General features: G+C 61.5%; 2 protein-coding genes across 6 annotated transcripts in view; one reads left to right on the plus strand and one right to left on the minus strand.

The window, feature by feature from the left end:
* GSTCD (glutathione S-transferase C-terminal domain containing) overlaps positions 1-24,907 on the minus strand; it is a 159,079-nt gene extending 134,172 nt beyond the window's left edge. For 2 of the 5 annotated variants that reach the window (XM_029077082.2, XM_039913673.1), the window contains exons 1-3: positions 24,495-24,769; positions 7,019-7,459; positions 3,060-3,467 (exon numbers count right to left, since the gene is read on the minus strand). In XM_029077082.2, the coding sequence (XP_028932915.1) occupies positions 3,060-3,467; positions 7,019-7,459; positions 24,495-24,497 (852 nt within the window). In that variant the 5' untranslated portion in view covers positions 24,498-24,769. Of the gene's footprint in view, positions 1-3,059; positions 3,468-7,018; positions 7,460-24,059; positions 24,341-24,494; positions 24,770-24,837 lie in introns of those variants that run through there. The other 3 variants (XM_029077084.2, XM_029077085.2, XM_029077083.2) reach the window with 3 other exon arrangements.
* Positions 24,908-25,236: 329 nt separating this feature from the next.
* The window catches only part of INTS12 (integrator complex subunit 12), a 49,551-nt gene continuing 49,097 nt past the window's right edge, over positions 25,237-25,690 (plus strand). Inside the window, exon 1 of the mRNA XM_029077088.2 lies at positions 25,237-25,440. Coding sequence (XP_028932921.1) covers positions 25,341-25,440 — 100 coding nt within the window. The 5' untranslated portion in view covers positions 25,237-25,340. The remainder of the gene's footprint in view (positions 25,441-25,690) is intronic.

Consider the following 25,690-nt stretch of genomic DNA (forward strand, 5'->3'; position numbering starts at 1 on the left):
CCCGGGCTTGGGAGTCAGAGGTCACGGGTTCGAATCTCGGCTCTGCCGCTTCTCGGCTGCGTGACTCTGGGCGAGTCGCTCTAACTTCTCTGGGCCTCAGTCACCTCATCTGGAAAACGGGATTAACTGTGAGCCTCACGGGGGACGACCCGATGACCCGGTCTCTACCCCAGCGCTTAGAACAGGGCTCTGCCCATAGTAAGCGCTTAACAAATACCAACATCATCATCATCATCATCATCATTATTATTATGATGCCACTTCACCTCTCCGGGTCACGGTCACCTCATCTGTAAAACGGGGTCTAAGGCCGGCCCTGGGGCCCGCGGACTGCGTCCAACTCGATCAGCCTGTATCTACTCCGGCGCCCGCTACGGCGCCCGGCACCTTGGTAGGCGCTTAGATATCATCAACAAAAAAATAAAAGAACGAAGAGCGTCTGGCTCTCTTTTCCGGATAACGCCCCCGCGCGCTGAATTTTACGAATATAAATATCATTCACAGACTTTCCCAGGGGCCCCGTCTGGCCCGGAACAATCTTCCCCATCCCTATGCTGAGAGGCAGCACAGCGTAGCGGACAGAGCACGGACCTGGGAGTCGGAGGTCGCGGGGCCTAACCCCGGCTCTGCCGCTTGTCGGCTGCGTGACTCCGGGCGAGTCACTTCACTTCTCTGGGCCTCAGTCGCCTCAACTGTAAAATGGGAATTACAACCGCGAGCCCCACGTGGGACAACCCGATGAACCTTGTATCCACCCCAGCGCTCGGGAACAGTGCCTGGCACACAGTAAGCGCCTAACGAGTATCGTGATTATCATCATCATATACCCCGGAACTCGTTGGGGTCACATCTCCTCCGAGGGGCCTTTCCCTATTAAACCCTCTTTTCCATGACTCCCCGTCCCTTCTGCATCTCCTATAAACTTGGATCTGACCCCGTTGGGCACCGGGTGATCACCCCACCCTCAGCCCCACAGCAGAGCGTTAATTATTCATTTATATTACTATCTATTTCCCCCTCTAGACTCTAAGCCGGCTGCAGGTAGGGAACGTGTCTACCGGTTCTGTCACGTCGTACTCTCCCAGGCGCTTTGAACCGTCTTCCGCCCTCGGTAAACACGGCAAAAGCTGAATAAATAGCACGGATCGACCGACTGAAGAACCACTGGGAAATTAAGGGGGGGGGGGGGGGGCACAGTGCAATCTCATTAGATATTTATACCAACCGTCTCTGCATTTGGCTTCAAGGCCCTCCATCCCCTGGCCCCCTCCTACCTCTCCTCCCTTCTCTCTCTCCACCGGCCGCCCCGCCCGCCTCCTCGCCGTCCCCCGTCCTCGCCCGTCCCGCCGTCGACCCCCGGCCCGCGGCCTCCCGCTGTCCCGGAACGCCCTCCCTCCTCGCCTCCGCCAGACTGACTCTCCTCCCCTCTTCGAAACCCTACTGAGGGCTCACCTCCTCCAGGAGGCCTTCCCACACTGAGCTTCCCCCTTTCCCTCTGCTCCCTCTCTGCTGCCCCTCCGCCCCCCGCTCCTTCCCCTTCCCCTCCCCTCCACTAAGTCCCCTTTCCCTCCGCTCCCCCCCCCCCTCCCCTCGGCACCGTGCTCGTTTGTATACAGTTTTTATTACCCTCTTCATTTTGTTAACCAAGTGTACATCCCCTCGATTCTACCCGTCGTGATAACGTCGTCTTGTTTTAGTTTCGTCCCGTTTCGCTCTGCCGTCCGTCTCCCCCGATTAGGCCGCGAGCCCGTCGTCCCTACGTGTGGCCAAACTGTCCATTCCAAGCGCTTGGTACAGTGCTCCGCACAGAGTAAGCGCTCAATAAATACCGTCGGATGAATGGATGCGTCGCCCTGCCTTACTCCCTCTGCTCTGCCCCCTCTCCCCGCAGCGCTTAGGTATACATCTGCCACTTTATTTATTTCTACTGATGCCCGTTTCTCTGCATGGATGTCCGACTCCCCCGCTCTGGACGGTGAGCCCACCGTGAGCGGGGACTGCCTCTCTCTATTGCCGTACTGTACTTTGCCAAGCGCTCAGCACAGAGCTCTGCACGCGGGAAGCGCTCGATAAGTACCACCGACTGAAGGGGCGCTCGAGTTTACCGAGAGAGTCTCTTAAATCGGGACATTACCCGTCCCCGGCTTTCACACGTCCGACCGTCCGACCTGTCGGGGGGCGTTTATCGCCGTACTAAGCGCTCGGCAGGGGACGCTACGGACAGGCTGGTGGACGCCATCCCTGCCCCCTCCTCCCTTCTCTCTCTCCGCCGCCCGCCCCGCCGGCTCCGCTCCTCCGCCGCCGCCCGCCTCCTGGCCGTCCCCCGGCCTCGCCCGGCCCGCCGTCGACCCCCGGGCCGCGTCCTCCCGCGGTCCCGGGACGCCGTCCCTCCTCGCCTCCGCCGATCTGATCCTCTTCCCCTCTTCGAATCCCTACTTAGAGCTCACCTCCTCCGAGAGGCCTTCCCAGACTGAGCTCCCCCTCACTTTTTCCCTCCGCTCCCTCTACCCCCCCGCCCCCCCTTCACCTCTCCGCAGCGAAACCCTCTTCTCCCCGCTTTCCCTCTCCTCCTCCCCCTCTCCCGTCCCACCCCCCCGGCGCCGTACTCGTCCGCTCGACCGTGTAGATCTTCATCGCCCTGTTTATTTTGTCTAACGAGATGTACGTCGCCCCGATTCTATCTATCTGCCGTTGTTTTCACGAGACGTCCTTCCCCTCGACTCTACCCATCGCCATCGTCCTCGTCCGCCCGCCTCCCCCGATCAGACCGTCGGCCCGGCGGACGGCGGGGACCGTCTCCAATCTGTCGCCGACCCGTACGTTCCAAGCGCTCGGTACAGTGCTCTGCACACGGCAAACGCTCAATAAATACTATCGAGCGAACGAAGCTCAGGGTCCGGGGGAGGTTACGACGAGACGGAGCGAGAGCGCCTCGCTCCGGCCCGCACCTTGAGCCGCCGGCCCTCGGAGATTTTCTCCGGTCCACGATCTAAGCGTCCCCGAGGCCATCTTTTCCGGGTCTGCCCGTCGCATCAGGCTTCCCCCGTTCCGGAACTTACCCAAAAGGGATGGATGCAGGGCAGAAGGACCAGGTCGGCGAGGGTGAAATAGAGCCCCTCGGCGAACACGTGATCCAGAGGGGGAAGCGCGGCGCTCTTCACCTTCCCGACGTGAGACGGCTCCCCGTCGGTCGGCGCCGGGACCTCCCGGAGAGCCAGCTTCGAGAGGGCCACCTCCAGTTCCAGATTTGCGGACGGGGGCCCCCGGCTTCCCTCGACGGCCTTCTGCTGCTTCAGCTTGAGCCTACGGACCTTGTCGTCGTTGTGCACCCTGACCGGCTCGCCGAGCTTTCTCTCCAGCTGCTGGATCTCCGGGGGGATGGGTGCGGCGTCCTCTCCGGGCCGCCTCAGGAATCTCTCCACGGCGACGGGGATGCTAAGCTCACAGAGTCGGGTCCACTGACTGACCTGCAACAGGCGTGAGAAGGGCAAGATGGGGACGGAATCCTTCTATCGACTACGCTACCCTCTTTTACCACCAAGTAAAGAAACGGACGTCGGTACGAATAAATAAAATGACAGACATGTTCCCGTCACTCGTCCGGGGAAGCGGCGCGGCTCAGTGGGAAAGAGCCCGGGCTCCGGAGTCCGAGGTCACGGGTTCGGCTCCCGGCTCCGCCGCCCGTCAGCTGTGTGACCGTGGGCGAGTCGCTTCACTTCTCTGGGCCTCGGTTCCCTCGTCGGGGAAATGGGGATTAAGACCGTGAGCCCCGCGTGGGACGACCCGATTCCCCCGTGTCGACCCCAGCGCTTACAACGGTGCTCTGCGCCGAGTAAGCGCTTAACACCAACGTTATTATTAAACAGACGTCGGTATAAATAGGACGACGGATGTATACCTAAGTGCTGCGGGGCGAGGAGAGGGGGAGGAAGAGCAAAGGGGGTAAGGCAGGGCGACGCAGAAACTGTCGGTGTAAATATCCGACGAGGCTGCACCACGCCGCGCCCCCCCCCCCCCCCCCCAATTTCCTAGCGATTTTTCAGGTCGGTCGATCAGCGATATTTGCCCACTCCAAGCGCTCAGTACCGTGCTCTGCACATAGTAAGCGCTCAATAAATACCACTGACTGACCGACTGATTCCTTCTTCCCCGAGTCCTCTCGCTTTCTCAGATTAATCACAACGAGCCAGCCAGAGGCATCACCGAGAACCTTTGAAAGTGAAAAGAGAGTGTTGAAACCGGTCCTTTATTCTTCCCGATCACACCGGGGCACTTTGGAGGCGGCTGTGAAATTTTCCTACGGAAGACTGAAGGAAGGGGACAAACTTTAAAACCCGGGTCAAAATCGTCCGGAAGTTCAGAAGCTTAGAGGGGAAGCAGCGCGGTACAGGGGACAGAGCACGGGCCTGGGAGTCAGGGGGTCGTGGGTTCTAATCCCGGCTCCGCCACGGGTCTGCCGGGTGACCTTGGGTAAATCATTTCCCTTCTCTGAGCCTCAGTTATCTCATCTGTAAAATGGGGATCGAGACGGCGAGCCCCCACGTGGGAAGGGGACTGCGTCCAACACAGTTTGCCTGGATCCACCCCGGCGCTTAGAACAGTGCCTGGCGCTCAGTAAGCGCTTACCGAATAGCGCTATTATTATTATTATTATTATTATTAAAAATTTCAACTGCGGATAACAGGGCAAAGTCTGAACTGCAGCGTGGCACAGTCTGGGGACAAAACGCAGCGACGCAGCGGTGAGAGACGGAGCAGCCCAAGATGAGGTAATGTGATGTCACAGATTACGCCTCGATCCGTGGGATAGGGGCCGCGTTCGATCTGATCCCACCTTTTATCCGTCTCCATCGGCCCTTAGCACAGAGCCTCGCACAGAGTAAGTGCTCCATCGATGGTTCCCATTTATTGAGGGGCCTGTTCTGCGCAGAGCCCCGTAATAACTTGGGAACGATCGGGAAGCGGCGCGGCGGAAAGAGCCCGGGCTCCGGAGTCCGAGGTCACGGGTTCGGCTCCCGGCTCCGCCGCCCGTCAGCTGTGTGACCGTGGGCGAGTCGCTTCACTTCTCTGGGCCTCGGTTCCCTCGTCGGGGAAATGGGGATTAAGACCGTGAGCCCCGCGTGGGACGACCCGATTCCCCCGTGTCGACCCCAGCGCTTACAACGGTGCTCTGCGCCGAGTAAGCGCTTCCCAAATGCCGACATTATTATAATTCCAATTTCGACGGTGGAGTCGACTAGATGAACCTGGGTCCCGAGGCTCCGGGGTGAAGAACCCACGCACGGGACGGGACTCTCTGTCTATCCACCCCAGTGCTCAGTGCAGTGCCTGCCACGTGGCACTTAAACACTATCATCGTCACTGTTACTGGAGAAGCAGCGTGGCTCAGTGGGGAGAGCCCGGGCTTCGGAGTCAGAGGTCACGGGTTCGAATCCCGGCCCGGCCACTTGTCAGCTGGGTGACTCCGGGCGAGTCGCTTAACTTCTCGGTGCCTCAGTTACCTCGCCTGGGAAGCGGGGATTACGACCGTGAGCCCCACCTGGGACGACCCGATTCCCCCGTGTCTACCCCAGGGCTCAGAACGGTGCTCGGCACATAGTAAGCGCTTGACAGATACCAACATTATTATTATTATTAGACGCAGAGGCCGGCAGGCAGGAATCCTCACAATCCTCGGGCTCTGAACCGGAAGCCCGCTGGCCGGCCGGCTCATTACGTGTCTGCCGATTCTGTTCTATTGTACTGTCCCAAGCGCTTAGTAGTAATAATAATAATAATAATAATAACGACGATAATGATAATAATGATGCTGGTATCCGTCAAGCGCTTACCATGAGCAAAGCGCTGGGGCGGGGGGGGGGGGGATACCAGGTGATCAGGTTGCCCCACGTGGAGCTCACAGTCTCAATCCCCATTTTCCGGATGAGGTGACCGAGGCACAGGGCGGTGGCGACTTGCCCAAGGTGGCACAGCCGACAGGTGGCGGAGCCGGGATTAGAACCCGTGACCTCTGACTCCCAAGCCCGGGTTCTTTCCACTATGCCACGAGTAAGCGCTCGGCGAACACCATCAGCGGCGATGACGATCGCCTCGGCGAAGCAGCACGGTTTAGTGGACGGGGCCCGGGCCGGGGAGTCGGAAGGACCTGGGTTCCAATCCCGGCTCCGCCACGTCTCCTGGGCGACCGGAGCACCGCACTAGTCGTTTGGGAGCACGGCGCAACGCAGCAGCATCAGCGGATGCGAGCCAGCGGACCCGGGCTCCGATTCCGCCGGGGCCCATCCCCGGCCGTGTGCCCCGAGGCAAGACCCTTAACCTCTGCGCGCCTCACTCTCCTCATCTCCCCTCCTCGATTCCCGCGAATCCCGAGTCGGACCGGGACCGCGTCCAACCCGATTATCTTGCTGCTACCCCAGCGCTCGGTCCTCGCAACGGAGCAGGCGCGTGAGGCACGCCACGGTTATCGTCGTCGTCGTCGCCGCCACCCCCGTCCCTTCGGCCCTGACCCCCGGCAGCCACGCGTCAAGATGACTGCGGGTACTTCCTCTCCCCGCGGCCTCGATCTCCTCCCCGCCTACGCAGGCCGTGATTTCCGCCGCGCCCCGAGGGCAACCCCGCCAACCCCGGAACGGAATAACGCCGGAGAGGGAGGCCGGATCGGCGACGGGGGATTAAGCGGCCCGCGGCCGAAGCCTCGGCCCGTCGGCCCCGCGGCGGCGGGCGCGACGGAGGGCGATGGGAAGACGTCGCATCTGAGTTGCGGTCACCATTTTGGATCCCCGTTTCCTCGCGGCACGATCCGGGCCCCCCGGCCTCCCGCCTCTGCCCTGAAATTTCAACTCTTCCTATCCCGGATCAGCTCCGGGTGCTCCGCTCTCTGCCGCTGCGAAGTATGCGTTTGAATTCGGAGGCAACCCGCCGCGAAGCTAGGGGGCCGGGCGCGTCATTCGCTTCGTCTTTCTCCCGCCCTCCCCCCCCCCCCCCCAGAAGCCACGGTAGAGAGGAAAGGCGCACTCACTTCGGCACAAGCCTTCAGGCAAGTCTTTTTAAAGCCCAGAAGTTCCAAGACGTCCTTCCTGGACGGGTCCGCGGCGAACGCTTTCTCTATCACGTGTCTCAGGACCACGGAAAGCCCCGCCCGGCAGAGGTTTCCCGCTCCCTCCGCCACGGCGGGCAGGCGGCAGTTTCCAACGGCCAAGGGGAGCTCCCGTCTCGGAACGATCTGGATTTCCAAGTCGCCGACGAGCCCGGGGTTCCCAACGGGGGCGTCGGTGCTCCCGCCGGTGGGGACTAAGAAAATCTTGAATATTTTGCAGTCGCAGTAAGACAGCAGAAACAGCGAGATCGACGTGTGGAGCGGGAAAATACCCTCCTCCGACCGGTGAGAAAACTCCAGATACAGGTGCTCTTCTGTGACGCTCGCCCCGTCGCCTTTCATTTTCCCCGTCGGTGGCAAAACCTGAAGGGGAAAGGAGAATTGAGATTAACGACGCCGGCGTCTGTCGGGCGCTTACTAGGTGCAAAGCGCTGTCGTAAGCGCCGGAGGATACGAGGCCATCGGGTTGTCCCGCGTAGGGCTCCCGGTCTTCGTCCCCGTTTGACAGACGAGGGAACCGAGGCTCGGAGAAGTTAAGCGGCCCGCCCCAAGTCACACAGCTGCCAGGCGGAAGAACTGGGATTCGAACCCAAGACCCCCGACTCCCAACCCCGGGCTCTTTCCACTGAGCCACGCTGCCTGAAAAGCGACGCCGGGTTCGGGAAACCGCGGCTGTTTTTCTCGTCGTCGTTCCTCTCTCACGGAGCTCCGTCGGCTCTCACGCAGTCTTGTCTCTGTTGGGTTTTTTAAAAAAAAACGGCATCTGGCAAGTACTCGGTACGAGCCGGGGACCGTACGAAGCACCGGGATAGAGACAGGCTAACGGGTCTGTACGCGATCGAGGTTCACGGCCGACGGACGAGGCGACTGAGGCACTGAGAAGGTAAGTGACTTGCCCGAGGCGTGGCCGAGTGGAAAGAGCCCGGGGCCCGGGTGTCAGAAGACGCGGGTTCTAATCCCGGCTCCGTCACCTGTCCGCCGTGTGCCCTGGGACGGGCCGCCTGGCTTCTCCGGGCCCCAGTGAGTGACCTCGTCCGTAAACTGGGGACGGAGACTGCGAGCCCCACGCGGGGCAACCCGGACTGCCCACTACCCCGCGCTTAGGACGGGGCTCGGCACGTAACGGACGCCATAATCACAACAGTCACCATTATCGTCATCGTCGTCGTCCCCGTCCCCCCCCCCCCCCCCCGGCCCCGGCCCCACGGCACTTACGTACCCATCTGTAATTTATTTATTTACATCAATGTCCGTCACCCCTTCGAGACCGTAAGCTCGTGGTGGGCGGGGAACGTGCCTATTTAGCGTCGTACCGTAATGATAACGTTGGTGTCCGCTGAGCGCCCGCTACGCGCAGAGCACCGTTCCGAGCGCCGGGGGGAGATCCGGGGCGATCGGGTCGTCCCGCGTGGGGCTCGCGGTCTTCATCCCCGTTTTCAGATGAGGGAACCGAGGCCCAGAGAAGCGAAGGGGCTGGCCCCCGGTGACACAGCGGACGAGTGGCAGGGGAGGGATGCGAACCCGTGACCTCGGACTCCAAAGCCCGGGCTCTTTCCACTGAGCCTTCCATTAATGTCCGTCACCCCTCTGAGACCGTAAGCTCGCTGTGGGCGGGGAACGTGCCTATTTACTGTTCTACCGTAAAACGCGGTGGCATCTGTTAAGCGCCTACTACGTGCGGAGCACCGTCCTAAGCGGTGGGGGGATACGGAGAGTGATCAGGCTGTCCCACGCGGGGCTCACGGTTTGAAACCCCATTTTACAGATGAGATAACCGAGGCACAGAGAAGCGACTCGCCCGAAGTCACGCAGCTGGCGAGCGACGGAGCCGGAATTCGAACCCCGGACCTCCGACCCCCAAGCCCGGGCTCTTGCCACGGCGCCCTGCCGCTCCGCTCCGCGCCCAGTAAGTCCTCAATGAGCACGACTGACTGCCCGACGAGGGGCGGGGGCCAGGACTCGAACCCAGGTCCTCGCCCCCGGGCCCGCGCGCTCTCCACTAGAAGCAGCGTGGCTCGGTGGCGAGAGCCCGGGCTCGGGAGTCGGAGGCCGGGGGTCGGAATGCCGGCTCTGCCCCTCGGCCGCCGCGTGACCGCGGGCGAGTCACTTCGCTTCTCCGGGCCTCGGTTCCCCCGTCTGTCGAACGGGGATTAGCCGCGGGCCTCGCGTGGGCCAACCCCCATCGCCCCGTATCTCCCCCGGCGCTTAGGACGGTGCCCGGCACGGGGTGAGCGCTTAACAGATCCCAACGTCGTTATCGTCGTCGTCATTACGCCACGCCGCTTCTCCGGGACTGGGCGGTGACCACCGGATCCCAGGGGTCGGAGCGCGCGTCGCACCCCGGAGACGAGCAGCTCGCCCCGGGCTGCCTACCGGCCACGGGAACGCCGAGGCCGAAACGGCGGGTGGCCGCAGACGTCCCGTTCCGGGAACAGGCGGGACCCCACGGCGGTTTCGCGCCGCGGTGGAGCACGAGCCCGTCCGCAGACGCCGACGAGGAACCCCGGGCTCGGCCGCGACCCCGCAGTTCTTAGAAACCCTTTTGGATCGGAGAGCACCTCGCCGGCCCAATCCCGGATCCGACGGGTGACCCGGGGGACGTTAGCTCTCGGCCGGGGGGGGGGCTCACCGGCGAGCGGGTCTACGCGCGAGACCGGAGTCGGATTCTTCCCGAACCCCCTACGCGACGGTAGCGGACACGGTCGGATCCTCACAGGGCCGGGCTCGCGTCTACCGATTCTACCGTATGGACACGTAGTACACCTACAGTATACGACGACGATGATGTCGGTACCCGTTAAGCGCTCCCCGGGCGCCGAGCACCGTTCCGAGCGCCGGGGGAGATCCGGGGTCATCGGGTCGTCCCACGTGAGGCTCACGGTCTTCATCCCCGTTTTACAGATGGGGCCCGGAGACGCGAAGCGGCCCCGCCCACGGTCACCCAGCCGACGGGGGGGGCCGAGCCGGCATTCGAACCCAAGACCTCTGACTCCCAAGCCCGGGCCCTCGCCACCGAGCCAGGCTGCCTCTCTCTATTTGATAACAACGTCGGCATCTGTTAAGCGCTTACTGTGCGCCGAGCAGCGTTGCGAGCGCCGGGGGGGGATCCGGGGCGATCGGGTGGTCCCACGTGGGGCTCGCGGTCTCCATCCCCGTTTTCCGGATGAGGGAACCGAGGCCCAGAGAAGTGAAGTGACTCGCCCGCGGCCACGCGGCTGCCGAGCCGGGATTCAAACCCACGGCCCCCGACGCCCAAGGCCGGGCCCCCTCCGCTGAGCCGCGCCGCTTCCCCGCAGGTTTGCGCTCTGTACTCGCCGAGTCCTTAACCGCGGAATACCGACGCCCGTTGGCTCCCTTCGCCGGCGCGGGCGCGGGCCGTCTCTCTCTCTCGCCGAGCTGTGCTTTCCAAGAGGTCGGCAGGGCGCCCCGCCCGCAGTAAGCGCCCGGCGGATAGCAACGAGCGAATCGCCGGAAGGCCGGAACGGACGGAGATCTAGCGGAGGGACGAGCCGCCGTCCCAGGAGCTTCACGTACGGTTCGGCGGAAAGGGCCCGGGCTCAGGGGTCGGAGGTCGCGGGTCCGACTCCCGGCTCTGCCACTCGATACCGTCGGCATCCGTCGGGCGCTCGCTACGTGCCGAGCACCGTTCTGAGCGCCGGGGGAGACACGGGGGGGAATGGGCCTGTCCCACGTGGGGCTCACGGTCTTCGTCCCCCGTTTTCCGGACGGGGGAAACCGAGGCACCGGGAAGCGAAGCGCTCCTCCAGTCGGCTGTGCGACCGCGGGCGCGGTGACTCGACCGCGGGCCCGGGAGTCGTCCCAAGGTCACGGGCTCCCGGCTCCGCCACGTGCGCGCCGCCCGACCCCGGGCAGGTCGCTTCGCGTCTCCGGGCCTCGGTTCCCTCGGCCGCAAACGGGGACGGAGACCGCGAGCCCCGCGAGCCCCGCGGGGGACGGGGACCGGGTCCCACCCCGTTCGCCCGCATCCGCCCCGGGGGCTTAACGGAGAGCTGGGCACGCGGTCAGCGCTCGACGGGTACCTTCATCGTTATTATCGCGGAGGAGCCGGGATGAGAACGCAGACCCTCCTGACGCTCGGGCCGTCCCCTCTGTCGAGCGCCAGAGGGGACGGAGACGTGGCGAAGCGGGGGGGGGGGGGGGAGGACCGGGACCGCGGCCCGTGGCGGCCCCGCCGCCCACGTCCTCCTCCCTCCGGGCAGCCGGGGGGCCGGCGGGGCCGGGCCGGGGCCCGTCCGCGTTCGACGCGCGCGCCGCCGCGAGATTCCGAACCCGGCGGGGCGCCAGGCCTCCCGCGCGGCTGGAGGCTGCCCCCCCCCCCCCCCCCGATCCGGTCACCCGCGCCGATTCCTCAATCGGCGGAGCCGACCGAGAACGAGCTTCGCGGGGAAGGGCGGCGTTCAAAAAGGCCGCCCCTCTCTCCTCTCTTTACCGGAAGGACTGCGCGTTCTTCTCGGGGATCGAAGGGAATGCCCAGTCGGGGATTACGGTCTGGGGATGAATAACTTACCTAGAGAAGCGGCGTGGCTCGGCGGAAAGGGCCCGGGCTCGGGGGTCCCGGGTCCCGGGTCCCGACCCCGGCTCCGCCGCTCGTCAGCCGTGGGACAGCGGGCGAGTCGCTTCGCTTCTCTGGGCCTCGGCGACCTCGTCTGGAAAACGGGGCTTAAGAGCGGGAGCCTCACGTGGGACGGGCTGATCGCCCCGTATCCCCCCCGGCGCTTAGAACGGCGCTCTGCCCATAGTAAGGGCTTGAAACCTACCGACGTTATCATTATCATTACTTGCTCTGTACGATGGGGTTCTTTATATCTGTCACTCTGTCTCAGCCCGAATCTCAGCCTTGACGAATCCCGCGCCTCTTTTCCCGGCTCGTTCTCCCTACCGCATTAACTCTAATACCGTTGGTCTTCTGTGAGCGCCCGCTATGTGCCAGGCACCGTTCTGAGCGCTGGGGTAGACGCAAGGGAATCCCGGTCGTCCCACGTGGGGCTCACGGTCTTCGTCCCCATTTTACAGGTGAGGGAACTGAGGCTCCGAGAAGTGAAGCGACTTGCCCGAGGTCACACGGCTGAGGAGTGACAGAGGGGAGATTCGAACCCATGACCTCCGCCGCCCAGCCCGGGCTCCTTCCACTAAGCCGTGCCGCTTCTGTGCGCTTTGACCTATGACCTCTGAACCCTTGGTAATTCACTGTGGTATCCGTTTATCGATGATGACAACGACGATGGCATCTGCTCGGCGCTTACAAGGTGCCCAGCACTGTACTAAGCGCTGGGGTAGATTCGAGCCAATCGGGTTGGACACAGTTCCCGTCCCACTTGGGGCTCGCGGGCCTCACTCCCCATTTTACAGATGAGCGAGCTGAGGCGCAGAGAAGTGAAGCGACCCGCCCAGGGTCACAGAGCTGAGACGTGGCGGGGGCCGGGATTAGAACCCGGACCCCACCCCCGACCCCAGAGCGCTTACTTATGCACGTGTCTGTGAATTACGTATCAACAGCGGTAGTAATAATGACGTCGGCGTTTGTTAAGCGCTTACCAGGCGCAGGGCACCGCTCTAAGCGCTGGGGCAGATCCAGGGTCGTCAGGTTGTCCCACGTGAGGCTCACGGTCAATCTCCATTTTTCAGATGAGGCCACTGAGGCACGGAGAGGTGCAGTGACTTGCCCACGGTCACGCAGCTGACAAGCGGCAGAGCCGGGATTGTACATTTCGTATTCATATTAACGGTAACGATGAGGACGATGACGGTATTTGTTAAGGGCTTACTAGGCGCGAAGCACTGTTCCAAGCGTTGGGGAGGGCGTACGAGGTGACCAGGTTGTCCCATGCGGGGCACACGGTCTTATTCCCCCCTTTTCCAGATGAGGTAACCGAGGCACAGAGAGGTCAAGTGACTTGCCCAAAGTCACACAGCTGACAAGCGGCGGGGCCGGGATTCGAACCCACGACCCCCGACCCCCAAGCCCGAGGCTCTTGCCACTGAGCCACGCTGCTTCTCTAGTGTCCGTCTCCCCCTCGCGACGGGCGGGGAACGTGGCTGTTAATTCCGTCGTACTGTACGCTCCAAAGTGCTCGGTACGGTGCTCGGCACAGAGTAAATCCTCAATAAACACAATCGATTCACTGAAGGATCACAGAGGGCGCTCACCGAATGCTACATACGCATAAAACACCGACAAGAAGCAACTCTACGATGGGGACATCCAAGAGTAACGCGCGGCTCGGTGGAAAGAGTCCGGGCTTGGGAGTCCGAGGTCATGGGTTCGACTCCCGGCTCTGCCGCCGGTCAGCTGCGCGGCTGTGGGCGAGTCACTTCGCTTCTCTGGGCCTCGGTGCCCTCATCTGCAAAACGGGGATTCAGACCGTGAGCCTCACGTGGGACGACCTGATGACCGACCCCGTATCCGCCCCAGCGCTTAGACCGGTGCTCGGCACATAGTAAGCGCTTAACAGATACCAACATTATTATTATTATCAGGGAAATGTCTTGAGTGTAAATTCGAAAGCTGTTGGGTTTTGATTATTTGCCTTTTTAACACACGGTAGCTTTATATCTTTTCAAAATCCCCGGGTGTCGAATTTATTATTTCGTTTAGAAACGTGCGCGCACACACAGGCGACCTCCCCCCCACCGTTCGCGAACACACACGTTACGCACGAAAAAATCGACAATCGAAGAAACGGAAAAATGTCTCCGGCCAACCGAGGCGCTATTAAGATCACGCGCAACATCCCGCTTGAAACCTTGGCAGCATCTTTGGTCTGGTCTGTGTGTTGGCAGCCTTGACTTTCCAAATAAGAAATGGGAGTTTCTGCTCCAAGTCGGCAAATCGCACAAGCCCATTCTACCCATTTTTTTTTTTTTTTTTTTTTTGGTTTTCTCCCATCCTCCCCCGTGGAATCACGCAGTCCGTTCACTCTCTTGGCCCGGAGGGGTGGAAAAAGGGCCAAAAAGGACGCGCCGAAGCCGGAAGGAGCTGCAAAAACGGCCGTCCGTTCCCGGTCCGGCCCGTTCTCCAGAGAATTCCCGCTGAGGGACAGAGACGGCGCGCCAGAGGAACGCGCCTCGGATCCGCACGGCTCAGCGGAAAGAGCACGGGGCCGGGAGTCGGGAGTCACGGGTTCCAGTCCCGGCCCCGCCACCCGTCAGCTGGGTGACTTCGGGCCAGTCGTTCCGCTTCTCCGGGCCTCAGTGACCTCATCTGTCGAATGGGGATCAAGACCGCGAGCCCCACGTGGGACGACCCGATCGCCGCCGGCGCTTAGGAGAGTGCCTGGCACACAGCGAGCGCTTCAACGGATATCGTCATTTATTACCTGGAACGGCCAGGGGAGGACGGCAGGGCCGCCGGGGTCTTCTATCTTAGCTCCGGTCGGACTCCGGGTTCGACGCTCTCGGCAAAGCGAACGACGCAGCGGGCACGCCGAAGGCGGAAAGCCCAACGACCGCGCGAGGGGAAAGGAGGTGGACTTCATACGTCGTCGCCTCTGCGGACGGGCCGGCCCCCGGGCGGAACGCGGCGCCTCGAGGGGCCGCGGAAGGAGAAACCGACGGGGTCAGTCGCGGACCGACGAGACCCTGTCGGACAGGGTCTGCCGGGAACCAGGGGCGACGGGTCGGGATACGGGGTCCGGACGGGGGTGGGGCGAGGACGAGCCTGCTCCGAAAAGGTGAGGACGGGTAGAAGCGGCCACGGCCCGGTGGCTGGAACACGGGCCTGGGAGTCAGAATCGGACTCCTCGCCATTGGCTTGAGATCCCTTCGCCGCCTCTCCCCCTCCTACCTCACCCCGCTCCCCGCCTACGCCAACCCGGCCCGCACGCTTCCTTCCTCGCTTTTATTACCCTATTCGTTCTGGTAATTCACTAGTATCGATTCCAGAGTATTTATCGAGCGCTTACCGTGTGCAGAGCACCCTACTAAAGCGCTTGGAATGGACAGATCGGTAACGGACAGAGACGGTCCCCGCCCTCCGACGGGCTCGCGGTCTAACCGGGGGAGACGGACGGGCGGGACGGAGAGAATCGAGGGGACGGACGTCTCCTTCAAACAACGGCAGAGAAACAGAATCGGGGCGACGTACATCTCGTTAACAAAATAAACAGGGCGATGAAGACCTATACGGTCGAGCGGACGGGCACGGCGCCGAGGGGGTGGGACGGGAGAGGGGGAGGGGCGGAGGGAGAGGGGGGAGAAGAGAGGGAGGAGCAGGGTTTCGCCGCGGAGAGGCGAAGGGGGGGAGGTGAATGAGGCGTCCATCCCCTCGATTCTGTTCATCGCGATGAAGTCGTCTTGCCTCTGTCCGTCCGTCTCCCCCGATTAGACCGCGAGCCCGTCGATGGGCAGGGACGGTCTCTATCTGTTGCCCAACTGTCCACTCCAAGCGCTCAGTCCAGTGCCGTGCACATAGTAAGCGCGCAGGAAATACTACCGAATGAACGATGCCGACCTTCTCACCGAACCTCCACCCCGTCCGTCTCGCCGCCGACCTCTCGGCCACATCCTCCCTCTGGCCCGGAATTCCCTTCCCCCTCACGTCGGACGGATCCCCGCTCTCCCCCGCGTCGAAACCTTATCGCAGGCCCGTCTCCTCCGGGAGGCCTTCCCCGACTGAGCCCTCCTCTCCTCCCCCTCCCTCCCGCGCCGCTCTCACTCGCTCCTTCGTCCAGCCTCCCTCCCGTCCCCCCGGCACACACGTACGCACCCGTCTCTATCTGTAATTTATTTCTATTAACGTCCGTCTGGACCGTGAGCTCGCCGTAGGGCAGGACCGGGGGGTCTGTCTGTCGTCGTATCGTACCCTCCGAAGCGCCGAGCGCCTGGCGCGCGCGAGGCGCTCAATAAATACGATCGCATGAACCGAGAGGGGAGCGCAGCGGCGTCGAGGGTGCCGTCTACCGTCTCCGCCGTATCGGACTCTCCCAGGCGCTCAGTTCGGTGCTCCGCGCACAGCAAGCGGTGAAGGGCGCCTGGCACAGGGTAAGCGCTTAACAAATAGCACAGTTATTATTACTATGGTTATTATTATTACAATAGGGACCCCCTCAGTCCAGGGAAAAGACCAATCACCGGGTTCGAATACGGACGCTCTGAGCTCTCTAGGGAACGGTGAGAGAACGTCACGTCTGAAACGGTCCACGCCGTAAGCTCGTTTCTACGCCGTAGATCGCGACGGGCAGGGAAGGCACCCGTGAGTTCGGCCGCGCCGTGCTCTCCCGAGCGCTTGGCACAATGCCCCGCGCCCGCTAGGCGCTCGGCACCATCGACGGATTGACACGGGGTGACGGCGACGGCGTCTCCCGCTGAGAAGACGGAGGAGAGCCCATTTATCGAGAGCGCTCCGTAAATACGCTCGAATGGGTGAACTTACATCATCTCGACGAGAACTAATCACAAATGAGACCGCTTCTGGGGGGGGGGGGAGACGTGAACATCTAAGTGGCAACCGGGGAGTCCCGTCCCGGGAGGGTCAGGGAAGAAGCCTGTTATCACGGAAGGAAATAAAAACGCGTGGGTTTGTGGAGCTCCTAACGAACACGGAGCCGGGTGAGACCACCAGGCCTCACCCGGCAACCTCGGCCGGTCCGACGAGCATCGGCCTGACTGCTCGAGGATTCACTCATTCACTCGGGCCGCGGTTACCGAGCGGTCACCGTGCGCGGAGGACTATACTAATGACGATAATAATGCCGGTATTCGTTAAGCGCTTACTAGGCGCAGAGCACCGTTCTAAGCGCTGGGGGAGATCCAGGGTCATCGGGTCGTCCCACGGGAGGCTCACAGTGAATCCCCATTTTACGGACGAGGGAACTGAGGCAGAGAGAAGTTAGATGACTTACTAGGCACTTAATGAGGTGTACCTCCCCTTGATTCTATCTGCCGTGATGACGTCGTCTGGTTTTTGTCCGTCTGTCTCCCCCGATTAGACCGCGAGCCCGTCACCGGGCGGGGATCATCTCTCTCTGCTGCCGAACTGTACAGTCATTCGTTCATTCGATAGTATTTACTGAGCGTCTCCTAGGTGCAGAGCACCGGACTAAGCGCTTGGAATGGACAATTCGGCAACGGATAGAGACCATCCCTGCCCACTGACGGGCTCACGGTCTAATCGGGGGGGGGGGACGGACGGACGGACGGACGGACAAAAACGGTAGCAGTAAATAGAATCGAGGGGATGTACATCTCATTAACAAAATAAATAGGGTAATAAAAATCTATACAAATGAGCGGACGAGCACAGTGTTGAGGGGAAGGGAGAGGTGGAGGGGCGGGGGCGGGGGAAGGGGGCTTAGGTGAGTCCAGTGCTCCGCACATAGTAAGCGCTCAATAAATACCACTGAATGAACGAGAGTCCGATACAGCAAAACAGGGACATTCCCTGCCCACACGAAGCTCGCAGTCTAGACATCAAGGCAGGTAAATAAAATTCAGAAATGCCCCAGAGTGCCTTGGGGCCGGGAGCGGGGAATAAAGCGATATACACGTACATAAGCACTTCCCTCGCCCCCGGGGGCTTCGTGGGCCGCGGGTCGAGCGGCGAAGCCGCCTGCGAGCCCGCCCAGTCTGACGTCCGGTTCGATATCCAGAGTCCGGCTTCCGAGCGCACCGAAACGAGCGGTCCGATCCGCAGACGTCTCGATTGGTTTTCACCCCCGTATTCCGGGTATCGATCCCGTGTCGAAAAGCTCTAATGATCAGCCTGGAGTGAAAAGGCATTCGTCAAGAACCCGCTCTACGACCAGCCCCGCTCTAAGCGCTGGGCAGAAAGAACTAATCGGGTTGGACACGGTCCTCGCCCCACATAATAACGTTGGTATCTGTTAAGCGCTCACTACGTGCGCAGCGCTGTTCTAAGCGCCGGGGGGGATGCGGGGTCGTCAGGCGGTCCCCCGTGAGGCTCACGGTCTTCATCCCCATTTTCCAGATGAGGTCACCGAGGCCCAGAGAGGCCGAGTGACTTGCCCGCAGGCACACAGCTGACGGGCGGCAGAGCCGGCATTCGAACCCACGACCTCCGACTCCCGAGCCCGGGCTCTTGCCACTGAGCCACGCTGCCTCCGTCCCCGTTTGGCAGACGAGGTCGCCGAGGCGCAGAGGGGCGAAGTGACTTGTCCGAGGTCGCGCGGCGGGCAGGTGGCGGAGCCGGGACCGGAACCCAGGTCCTCTGACTCCCAGGCCTGTGCTCTTTCCTCCACGCCACACGACCCGGGAGTAATCGGGGGATTATACGAGGGCAGCCCACGATTTTATCATCCTCGAGGACGGAGGTGCCCCACCGCTGACGTCCGCTGATCCTCTAGAACCCGAGTCCGCCGGTTTTGAACCCACAGTCTCGCCACGCTGCTGTCTTTCTTAAAAAAAAAAAAGGTTCGCTTCATTTTCGTTCATTCAGTCGAATTTCCTGGGCGCCGACTGTGTGCAGAACACTGAACTGCGCGCTTGGGAGAGCACAGTACAACAGACAGACTCGTTCCTGCCTACGACGAGCTCACAGTCTGGATGGGGGGGGAGACAAACATTAATGTAGATAGATAGATGATGACGTTGGTATCTGTTAAGCGCTTACTCTGTGCCGAGCGCCGTTCTAAGCGCTGGGGGAGATACGGGGTCATCGGGTTGTCTCGGGTGAGGCTCCCAGTTAATCCCCATTTTCCCGACGAGGGAACTGAGGCCCAGAGAAGTGAAGCGACTCGCCCACGGTCACGCAGCTGACGAGCGGCGGAGCCGGGCGTCCAACTCCTGACCCCCGACTCGGAAGCCCGGGCTCTTTCCCCCGAGCCACGCGTCACCGATCTACGCAGATACGTACCTATCCGTTCAATCCGTCTCCCCGCGATTAGACCGCGAGCCCGTCAGCGGGCGGGGACCGTCTCTATCTGTCGCCGACTTGTCCGTTCCAAGCGCTCAGTCCGGTGCTCTGCACACGGTGAGCGCTCGATAAATACTATCGAATGAATGAACGAATTCAACCGTATCTATCGAGGACTTACTGTGCGCAGGGCACTGTAGTGAGCGCTCGGGAGAGTACGGTCTAACAACAGACACGATCCTGCCCGCGACGAGCGCTGTGGGGATGGGAGGGAGGATGAACGAAGGAGCGAGCACGGGCTCCTACCTCCCCACTTCTCAAAAAACCCCAGTGATTGTCCCTCCGCCTCCATATCCAACAGGGACTCCTCAGAAGAGAAGCAGCGTGGCTTTCGTGGAAAAGGCCCGGGCCTGGGAGTCAGAGGCCGCGGGTTCTAATCCCGGCTCCGCCGCTTGTCCGCTGCGCGACCTTGGGGGAGTCGCTTCACTTCTCTGGGCCTCAGTTCCCTCATCTGGAAAACGGGGATTAAGACTGTGAACCTCAGTTCCCTCATCCGTAGAATGGGGACGAAGACCGTGAGCCCCACGCGGGACAACCCGCCTACTTTGAATCGACTGCAGTGCTTAGAACGGTGCTCGGCACACAGTAGGCATTTAACAAATACCAACACTACCATATAAGTATACAAATAGTTTATATAAAGTATATCAGTCGTTTATAAATATATCAATATATATTTAAGAAGAGTTTTTTTCCCTCTTTCTATATATATATATATATAGAAAGAGGAAAAAAACCTCTTCTCTTAAAATGAAAATTTGTTAACGTATAACCTCTGAAGCACGATCATTAAAGGTCATATTTTCCCCCAAATGTCAGATATTACATATATCTATCTATCTATCTATCTATCTGACATTCATAAAGGGATCTATATATCTACAGATCCCTTTACGAAGTATTCCTTCAGCTGTGTGACACAAAAAATGCTCAAATCAGGAACCTGCGTAGGATTATTTCCGAGGCAGACCGTCTATAACACAGAAATTAAATTTTACGCCGCAGCCCAAACAACGCCCAAATTCGTTTTAAATTTTAAATCCACGACTCGCACCTTTCCGGACATTTGGTTAAGGGTCGCGAAAAGCCATATTCTACCCCTTTTTGCCCTTTCTTTTTTTAGACGAAACGAAAGCACCAAAGATCGTTTCTTTCCTGATCTGTGAGTTGTGTCGAGCAGCGGGGTGGGCTCCGATCTCCGACGTCCACCCGGGCCCCCCGGCTGCCAAGCAGAGTTCAGCTCGGTCACACTCCTAGGCCGTCACGTGTGACGTCGGCCACCCGTCGGCGGTATTTATCGAACGCTTACGGTTTCGCGACAGTAATCATCAGGGTATCTATTAAGCGCTTACCGTACGCCAAGCACCGTTCTAAGCGCTGGGGTAGAGACGAGGTTATCGGGTTGTCCCACGTGGGGCTCGCGCTCTTCATCCCCATCTGACAGACGGGGGAACTGAGGCACAGAGCAGTCCGTCTTGCCGGGCCCCGTCCTAAATCCCCGGGAGGGCACAATTCAACGGAGTCGATCGACGGGACCCCGCGACTAAAAGACGACGTGAACCAAACCGAGGATCGACTTTTCCCCGATCAAACCCACCGCAATCGCTAATCTGCTCCGCCGCCTGCGGTTTGGCAGGGTTTTCTTTTTTAACGAATCCCCACGTTTCAGATCACGAGAGACCGTCCGGCGCGTAGCTGCGCGTGGCGGAGGAATCCGGTCCGATCTTCTCTCTCCAAAAATGACACCGAAAGAAGACGGTCAACCCGGCATCCCGTCGGGTCCATCTCATCTACCGCCCCCGTTCGTAGGTTTAACGATTTTGCGGATATTCGCCGCGTCCCGTCTCGGCTTCACTCCTCAGTCATTTGGAACTTCCCTTCTCCGAACGCTTCCCCGATCTGTCCGTCATTTGCGCCTCTTTCCAAACCTCACTCGGGGACCCGCTCTCCCCCGCGTCACCCAAACCGCTCTCTCGCCCCTACTTATCCACTCTCTTTCCCACCGCACCCCGGCTCGCCCTCTTCGTTCCCCTCCGGCTAAACCACTCACCGAGCCCTGTTCTCATTTCTCCGCCAAACCCGACAGACGCCTGCGAGATCCCAAGCGACCGTATTCGATTAACTTTTCACCTCCCCCGCTTATATCACCTCTACTGTCTCTCTGGCACCTCTGGAATAATAATGTCGGTATTTGTTAAGCGCTCACTATGCGCAGAGCACTGTTCTAATCAGGTTGTCCCACGTGAGGCCGACAGTCAATCCCCATTTTCCAGATGAAGGAACCGAGGCCCAGAGAAGCGAAGTGACTCGCCCGCAGTCACGCGGCCGACGAGTGGCAGAGCCACGGATCGAACCCGTGACCCCTGACTCTGAAGCCCGGGCTCTTTCCACCGAGCCACGCCGCCTCCCCTAATATTCTGTACGCCTGGGGATGATTCAAATAATCCTATTTTGGGGGAATCTTACCGTGAGGAGAGCCTGGGGAATTAGGCGCCCGGGAGACCGTAATAAGAAGTACAGCCGTCGATCAGACCGTGAGCCCGTCGAGGGGCAGGGATCGTCTCTATCTGGCGCCGAACCGTCCATTCCAGGCGCTCAGCCCAGCGCTCCGCACACAGTAAGCGCTCGATAAATACTATCGAACCAAGCGTAATGAGCAGCAGCCAGGCCTGGGGATGGAACACGGGCCCGGGAGTAAGAAGGCCACGGGTTCGATCGTTCACCGAACCGTAGTCATTGAGCGCTCACTCAGTTCCCTCATCTGGAAAACGGGGACGAAGCTTGTGAGCCTCACCGGGGGACAATCTGATGACCCCGTATCTCTCCCAGCGCTTAGAACAGTGCCCTGCCCGTCGTAAGCCCTTAAATACCGACGTCATCGTCATCACCGCGACGCAACGGTAAACGGACACGTTCCCTACCCACAACGGGCTTACGGTCCGGGGGGGGGGGGCGGACAGATCTCCAAACAGGTACGCGGGCATCAGTATACACAGAATTACAGACACGTACACATCGAAGCAAGCAAACGGCCATCGACGTAGAAAAACAGAATTACAGGCGTATACTCGTCAAAACGAGGAAGCAGGCATCGATATAAAGAAACGGAATTATAGATATAGACCCATCAAAGCACGGAAACGGGCATCAATATCAACAGAACTATAAATATTACACTATAGATAATTATATGATTAGAACGTATATGTGATATATATATATATAAATCTAATTCTGCAGAATTCCCTCTCCCCAGGTGCGTGTGTACATATACGTACACACGCGATGTCGGGCAGGGAAGAGGAGGTAGGTTCTGATCCCGGCTCCGCCACTTGCTTGCTCTGTGACCTTGGGCAAGTCACTTCACTTCTCTGGGCCTCGGTCTCCTCATCTGTAAAACGGGGATTAAGACCGCGAGCCCCGTACGGGACGGGGACCGCGTCCAACCCGGCTATCTCGCATCCGCCCCGGCGCTCAGGACGGCGTGGGCAGGGCCCGTCCCTCTTTACGGCCGAACCGTACTTCCCAAGCGCTTAGAACGGTGCCCGGCACACGGTGAGCGCTCAACCAACACGAGCGAATGAATGGTGTCTGGCACACGGTAAGCGCTCAACAGATGATATCATCATCACACAACAGGGTGGGTAGGCGAATTCCCTGCCGCCGGGCCGCCGCTGTTCTGCAGGCTGCTCCTCCGGACGGCACTCGTTCATCCGATGGTATTCACCGAGCGCCTCCCGTGTGCAGAGCACCGTACTAAGCGCCCGGGAGAGTACGATCGAACCGTCAACAGATACCTTCCCCGCCCGAAAGCAGCTGGCAGGGGCTTCAGGCGAGCTGAAGCGGGGCTTGGGAACAATGACGATGCCGCCATCTGTCAAGCCCTCACCGAGAGAAGCGGCAAGACCGGGTGGAGAGAGCCCGGCTCGGGAGTCGGGGGTCGGGGGTCGGAATCCCGGCTCCGCCGCTTATCGGCTGTGCGACTTTGGGCCGGTCGCTTCCCCTCTCTGGGCCTCAGTCACCCCATCTGTAAAATGGGGATCAAGACCGTGACTCCCGCGCGGGACGACCCGACGATGTCGTACCTACCCCGGTGTCCGGGACAGTGCTTGGCGCGTAGGAAGCGCTTAGCAGGTCCCACCGTTCTTAATGTCACCTGCCCGGAACCGTACCGGGCGCCGGGGCGGATACGAGCGCGTCGAGTCGGGCGCGTTCTCTGTCCCGCGTGGGGCTCCCCCCGTTTCACGGGCGAGGGAACCGAGGCCCAGGGAAGCGGAAGGACCGGCCCCAGGTCACGCAGCAGACAGGCGGAGGGGTCAAGATCAGAAGCCGTAATCAAAACAATAATAACGCTAGCACCCGCTGAGCTCTCACTATGTGCCCGACGCCGTTCGAAGCGCCGGGGGCGGGGGGAATACGGAGCGATCGGGTGGTCTCACGCGGGGCTCACGGTGCCCGTTTTCCGGACGAGGGAACCGAGGCCCAGAGGAGCCGAGGGACTGGCCCGCCGTCACCCGGCTGACCTTCTGCCTCAGGGCCACTAATCTTAACGACGACGGCATCCGTTGAGCGCCCGCCGGTGTGCCGGGCACCGTTCGGAGCGCCCCGTCCACCAGGCCGCGCACGACCCCCGGCCGGGGCGGTCCTCCCGGCCTCGGGGCTCTGGGGTTTCCGGGCCCCCACTCCGTGAGAGGCGACGCGGCTCGGCGGCCAGGGCCCGGGCCCGGGCGTCGGCGGTCGCGGGTCCCGATCCCGGCTCCGCCGCCTGCCAGCTGCGCGGCTCCGGGCAAGTCGCCTCCACTTCTCTGGGCCCCATCTGTAAAACGGGGACGAAAACCGTGAGCCCCACGCGGGACAACCCGATCGCCTTGCGCCCGCCCCCCGCGCCCAGAAGGGTGCCGGACACGTGGCGAGCGCTTAACGAACGCCACCGCGATCAGCATCCCCCGTGCCGCGGTCCTCTCCTCCGTCAGATGGGGACGGGGCCCGGGAGCCCCCGGTGGGGGCCACCCGATGACCCCCGTAACGTCCCCCGGCGCTTAGACCGGTGCCGGGCGCATCGGAGGCGCTTACCCAATACGACCCCGCTCCTCATTCTCCGCGTCCCGGCTCTCTTCCTCCGTCAGATGGGGACGGGGCCCGGGAACCACCCGGTGACTCCGTACGCATCCCAGCGCTCAGGACGCCGCCGGGCACGTGGCGAGCGCTCACCAACCAAACAGGACGGCTTTTCTTCTTCTCCGTGCCACGGCCCTCCGCCCTGTCAGATGGGGACGAGGCCCGGGGGCCACCCGATGGCCTCCCGGGTCCCCCAGCGCTCAGAACAGTGCCGGGCACGCAGTAGGCGCTTAACTCCTCTGTGCCTCAGTTCCCTCATCTGTAAAATGGGGATTTAACTGTGAGCCCCCCCCCCCCCCCGCCGCGGGACGACCCGACTCCCCCGTCTCTCCCGCAGCGCTTAGAACGGCGCCCTGCACCTAGTAAGCGCTTAACGGACACCGACATTACCATTAACAAATACCACCACGATTCCTATTCTCTCCGCTACGATGCCGTCCTCTGCCGAAGGGGGACGGGGCCCGGGAGCCAACTGACGACCCTGTATGGCCCCCAGCGCTTAGAACAGTGCTGGGCACATCGTAAGCGCTGATGGCGGGCGAACAGCGGCACGCTCATCATTAGTAGTAGTAGCAGCAGTGTTTCCGGATTCCCCCAGCTGGGTCCCGCCCGGAGGGCTTCGAGGAGGAGGAGGCGCTCAGGGAGCTGGGGCGGCGGCGGCCGCTGCTGCTGCAGGAGGGCCCGGGCCGCGCCTGCGCACTGGCTCCCCGCTCCCCCCCGGCCCCCCCCTCACCCGGCTCCGGCCGCCGCAGCCTCGCTCTGGCCCCCGCAGCCTCGCTCTGGCCCCCGCAGCCTCGCTCTGGCCCCCGCAGCCTCGCTCTGGCCCCGCAGCCTCGCTCTGGCCCCCGCCGGCTCGGCGGAAGTGGGGGGGGGGCGACGACGTCACTTCCGGCCGGTGCTCCCGCCTAACCCGGCCGGCCGCCGGCCGCCCTGGGGCCGGAACCTTCGGGCGCCGCCCGGCGGGGGCGGAAGGGACCCGGACCCCCGAGGACGCAACACCGGCAGCGGCGGCGGCGGCGGCGGCGGCGGCGGCGGCGGCGGCAGGTCAGACGCTTCCCACCCCTCTTTCCCCCTCCAATCGATCCGGATTGACTCTCCTATCGATCAGATCGATCTGGTTTAGACGTCGAGCCCGGCGTCGGGCGGGGATGGTCCGTCTCTCGCTGACTGTTCTGTCCCAACCGCGCAGGCCGGGGCTCCGCACCCGGGAAGCGCTCAGGAGATGCCCTCGCCTGCATGAATGTCGCCCGAGTGTCCGTTCCCGGCGCTGAGTTCAGGGTCCGCACCCGGGAAGCGCTCAGGAGATGCCCTCGCCTGCATGAATGTTGCCCGAGTGGTACGTTCCAAGCGCGTAGTTCAGTGCTCTGCACCCGGGAAGCGCTCAAAAAATACCCTTGAATGCATGAATAGTAATAATCATGTTGGTATCTGTTAAGCGCTTACTATGTGCCGAGCACTGTTCCAAGCGCCGGGGTAGACACAGGGGAATCGGGTCGTCCCACGTGGGGCTCCCGGTCTTCATCCCCATTTTCCAGATGAGGGAACTGAGGCACGGAGAAGTGAAGTGACTCGCCCACAGTCACACA

This window comes from Ornithorhynchus anatinus, chromosome 12, assembly GCF_004115215.2.
Source record: "Ornithorhynchus anatinus isolate Pmale09 chromosome 12, mOrnAna1.pri.v4, whole genome shotgun sequence".
Classification (NCBI taxonomy): domain Eukaryota; kingdom Metazoa; phylum Chordata; class Mammalia; order Monotremata; family Ornithorhynchidae; genus Ornithorhynchus; species Ornithorhynchus anatinus.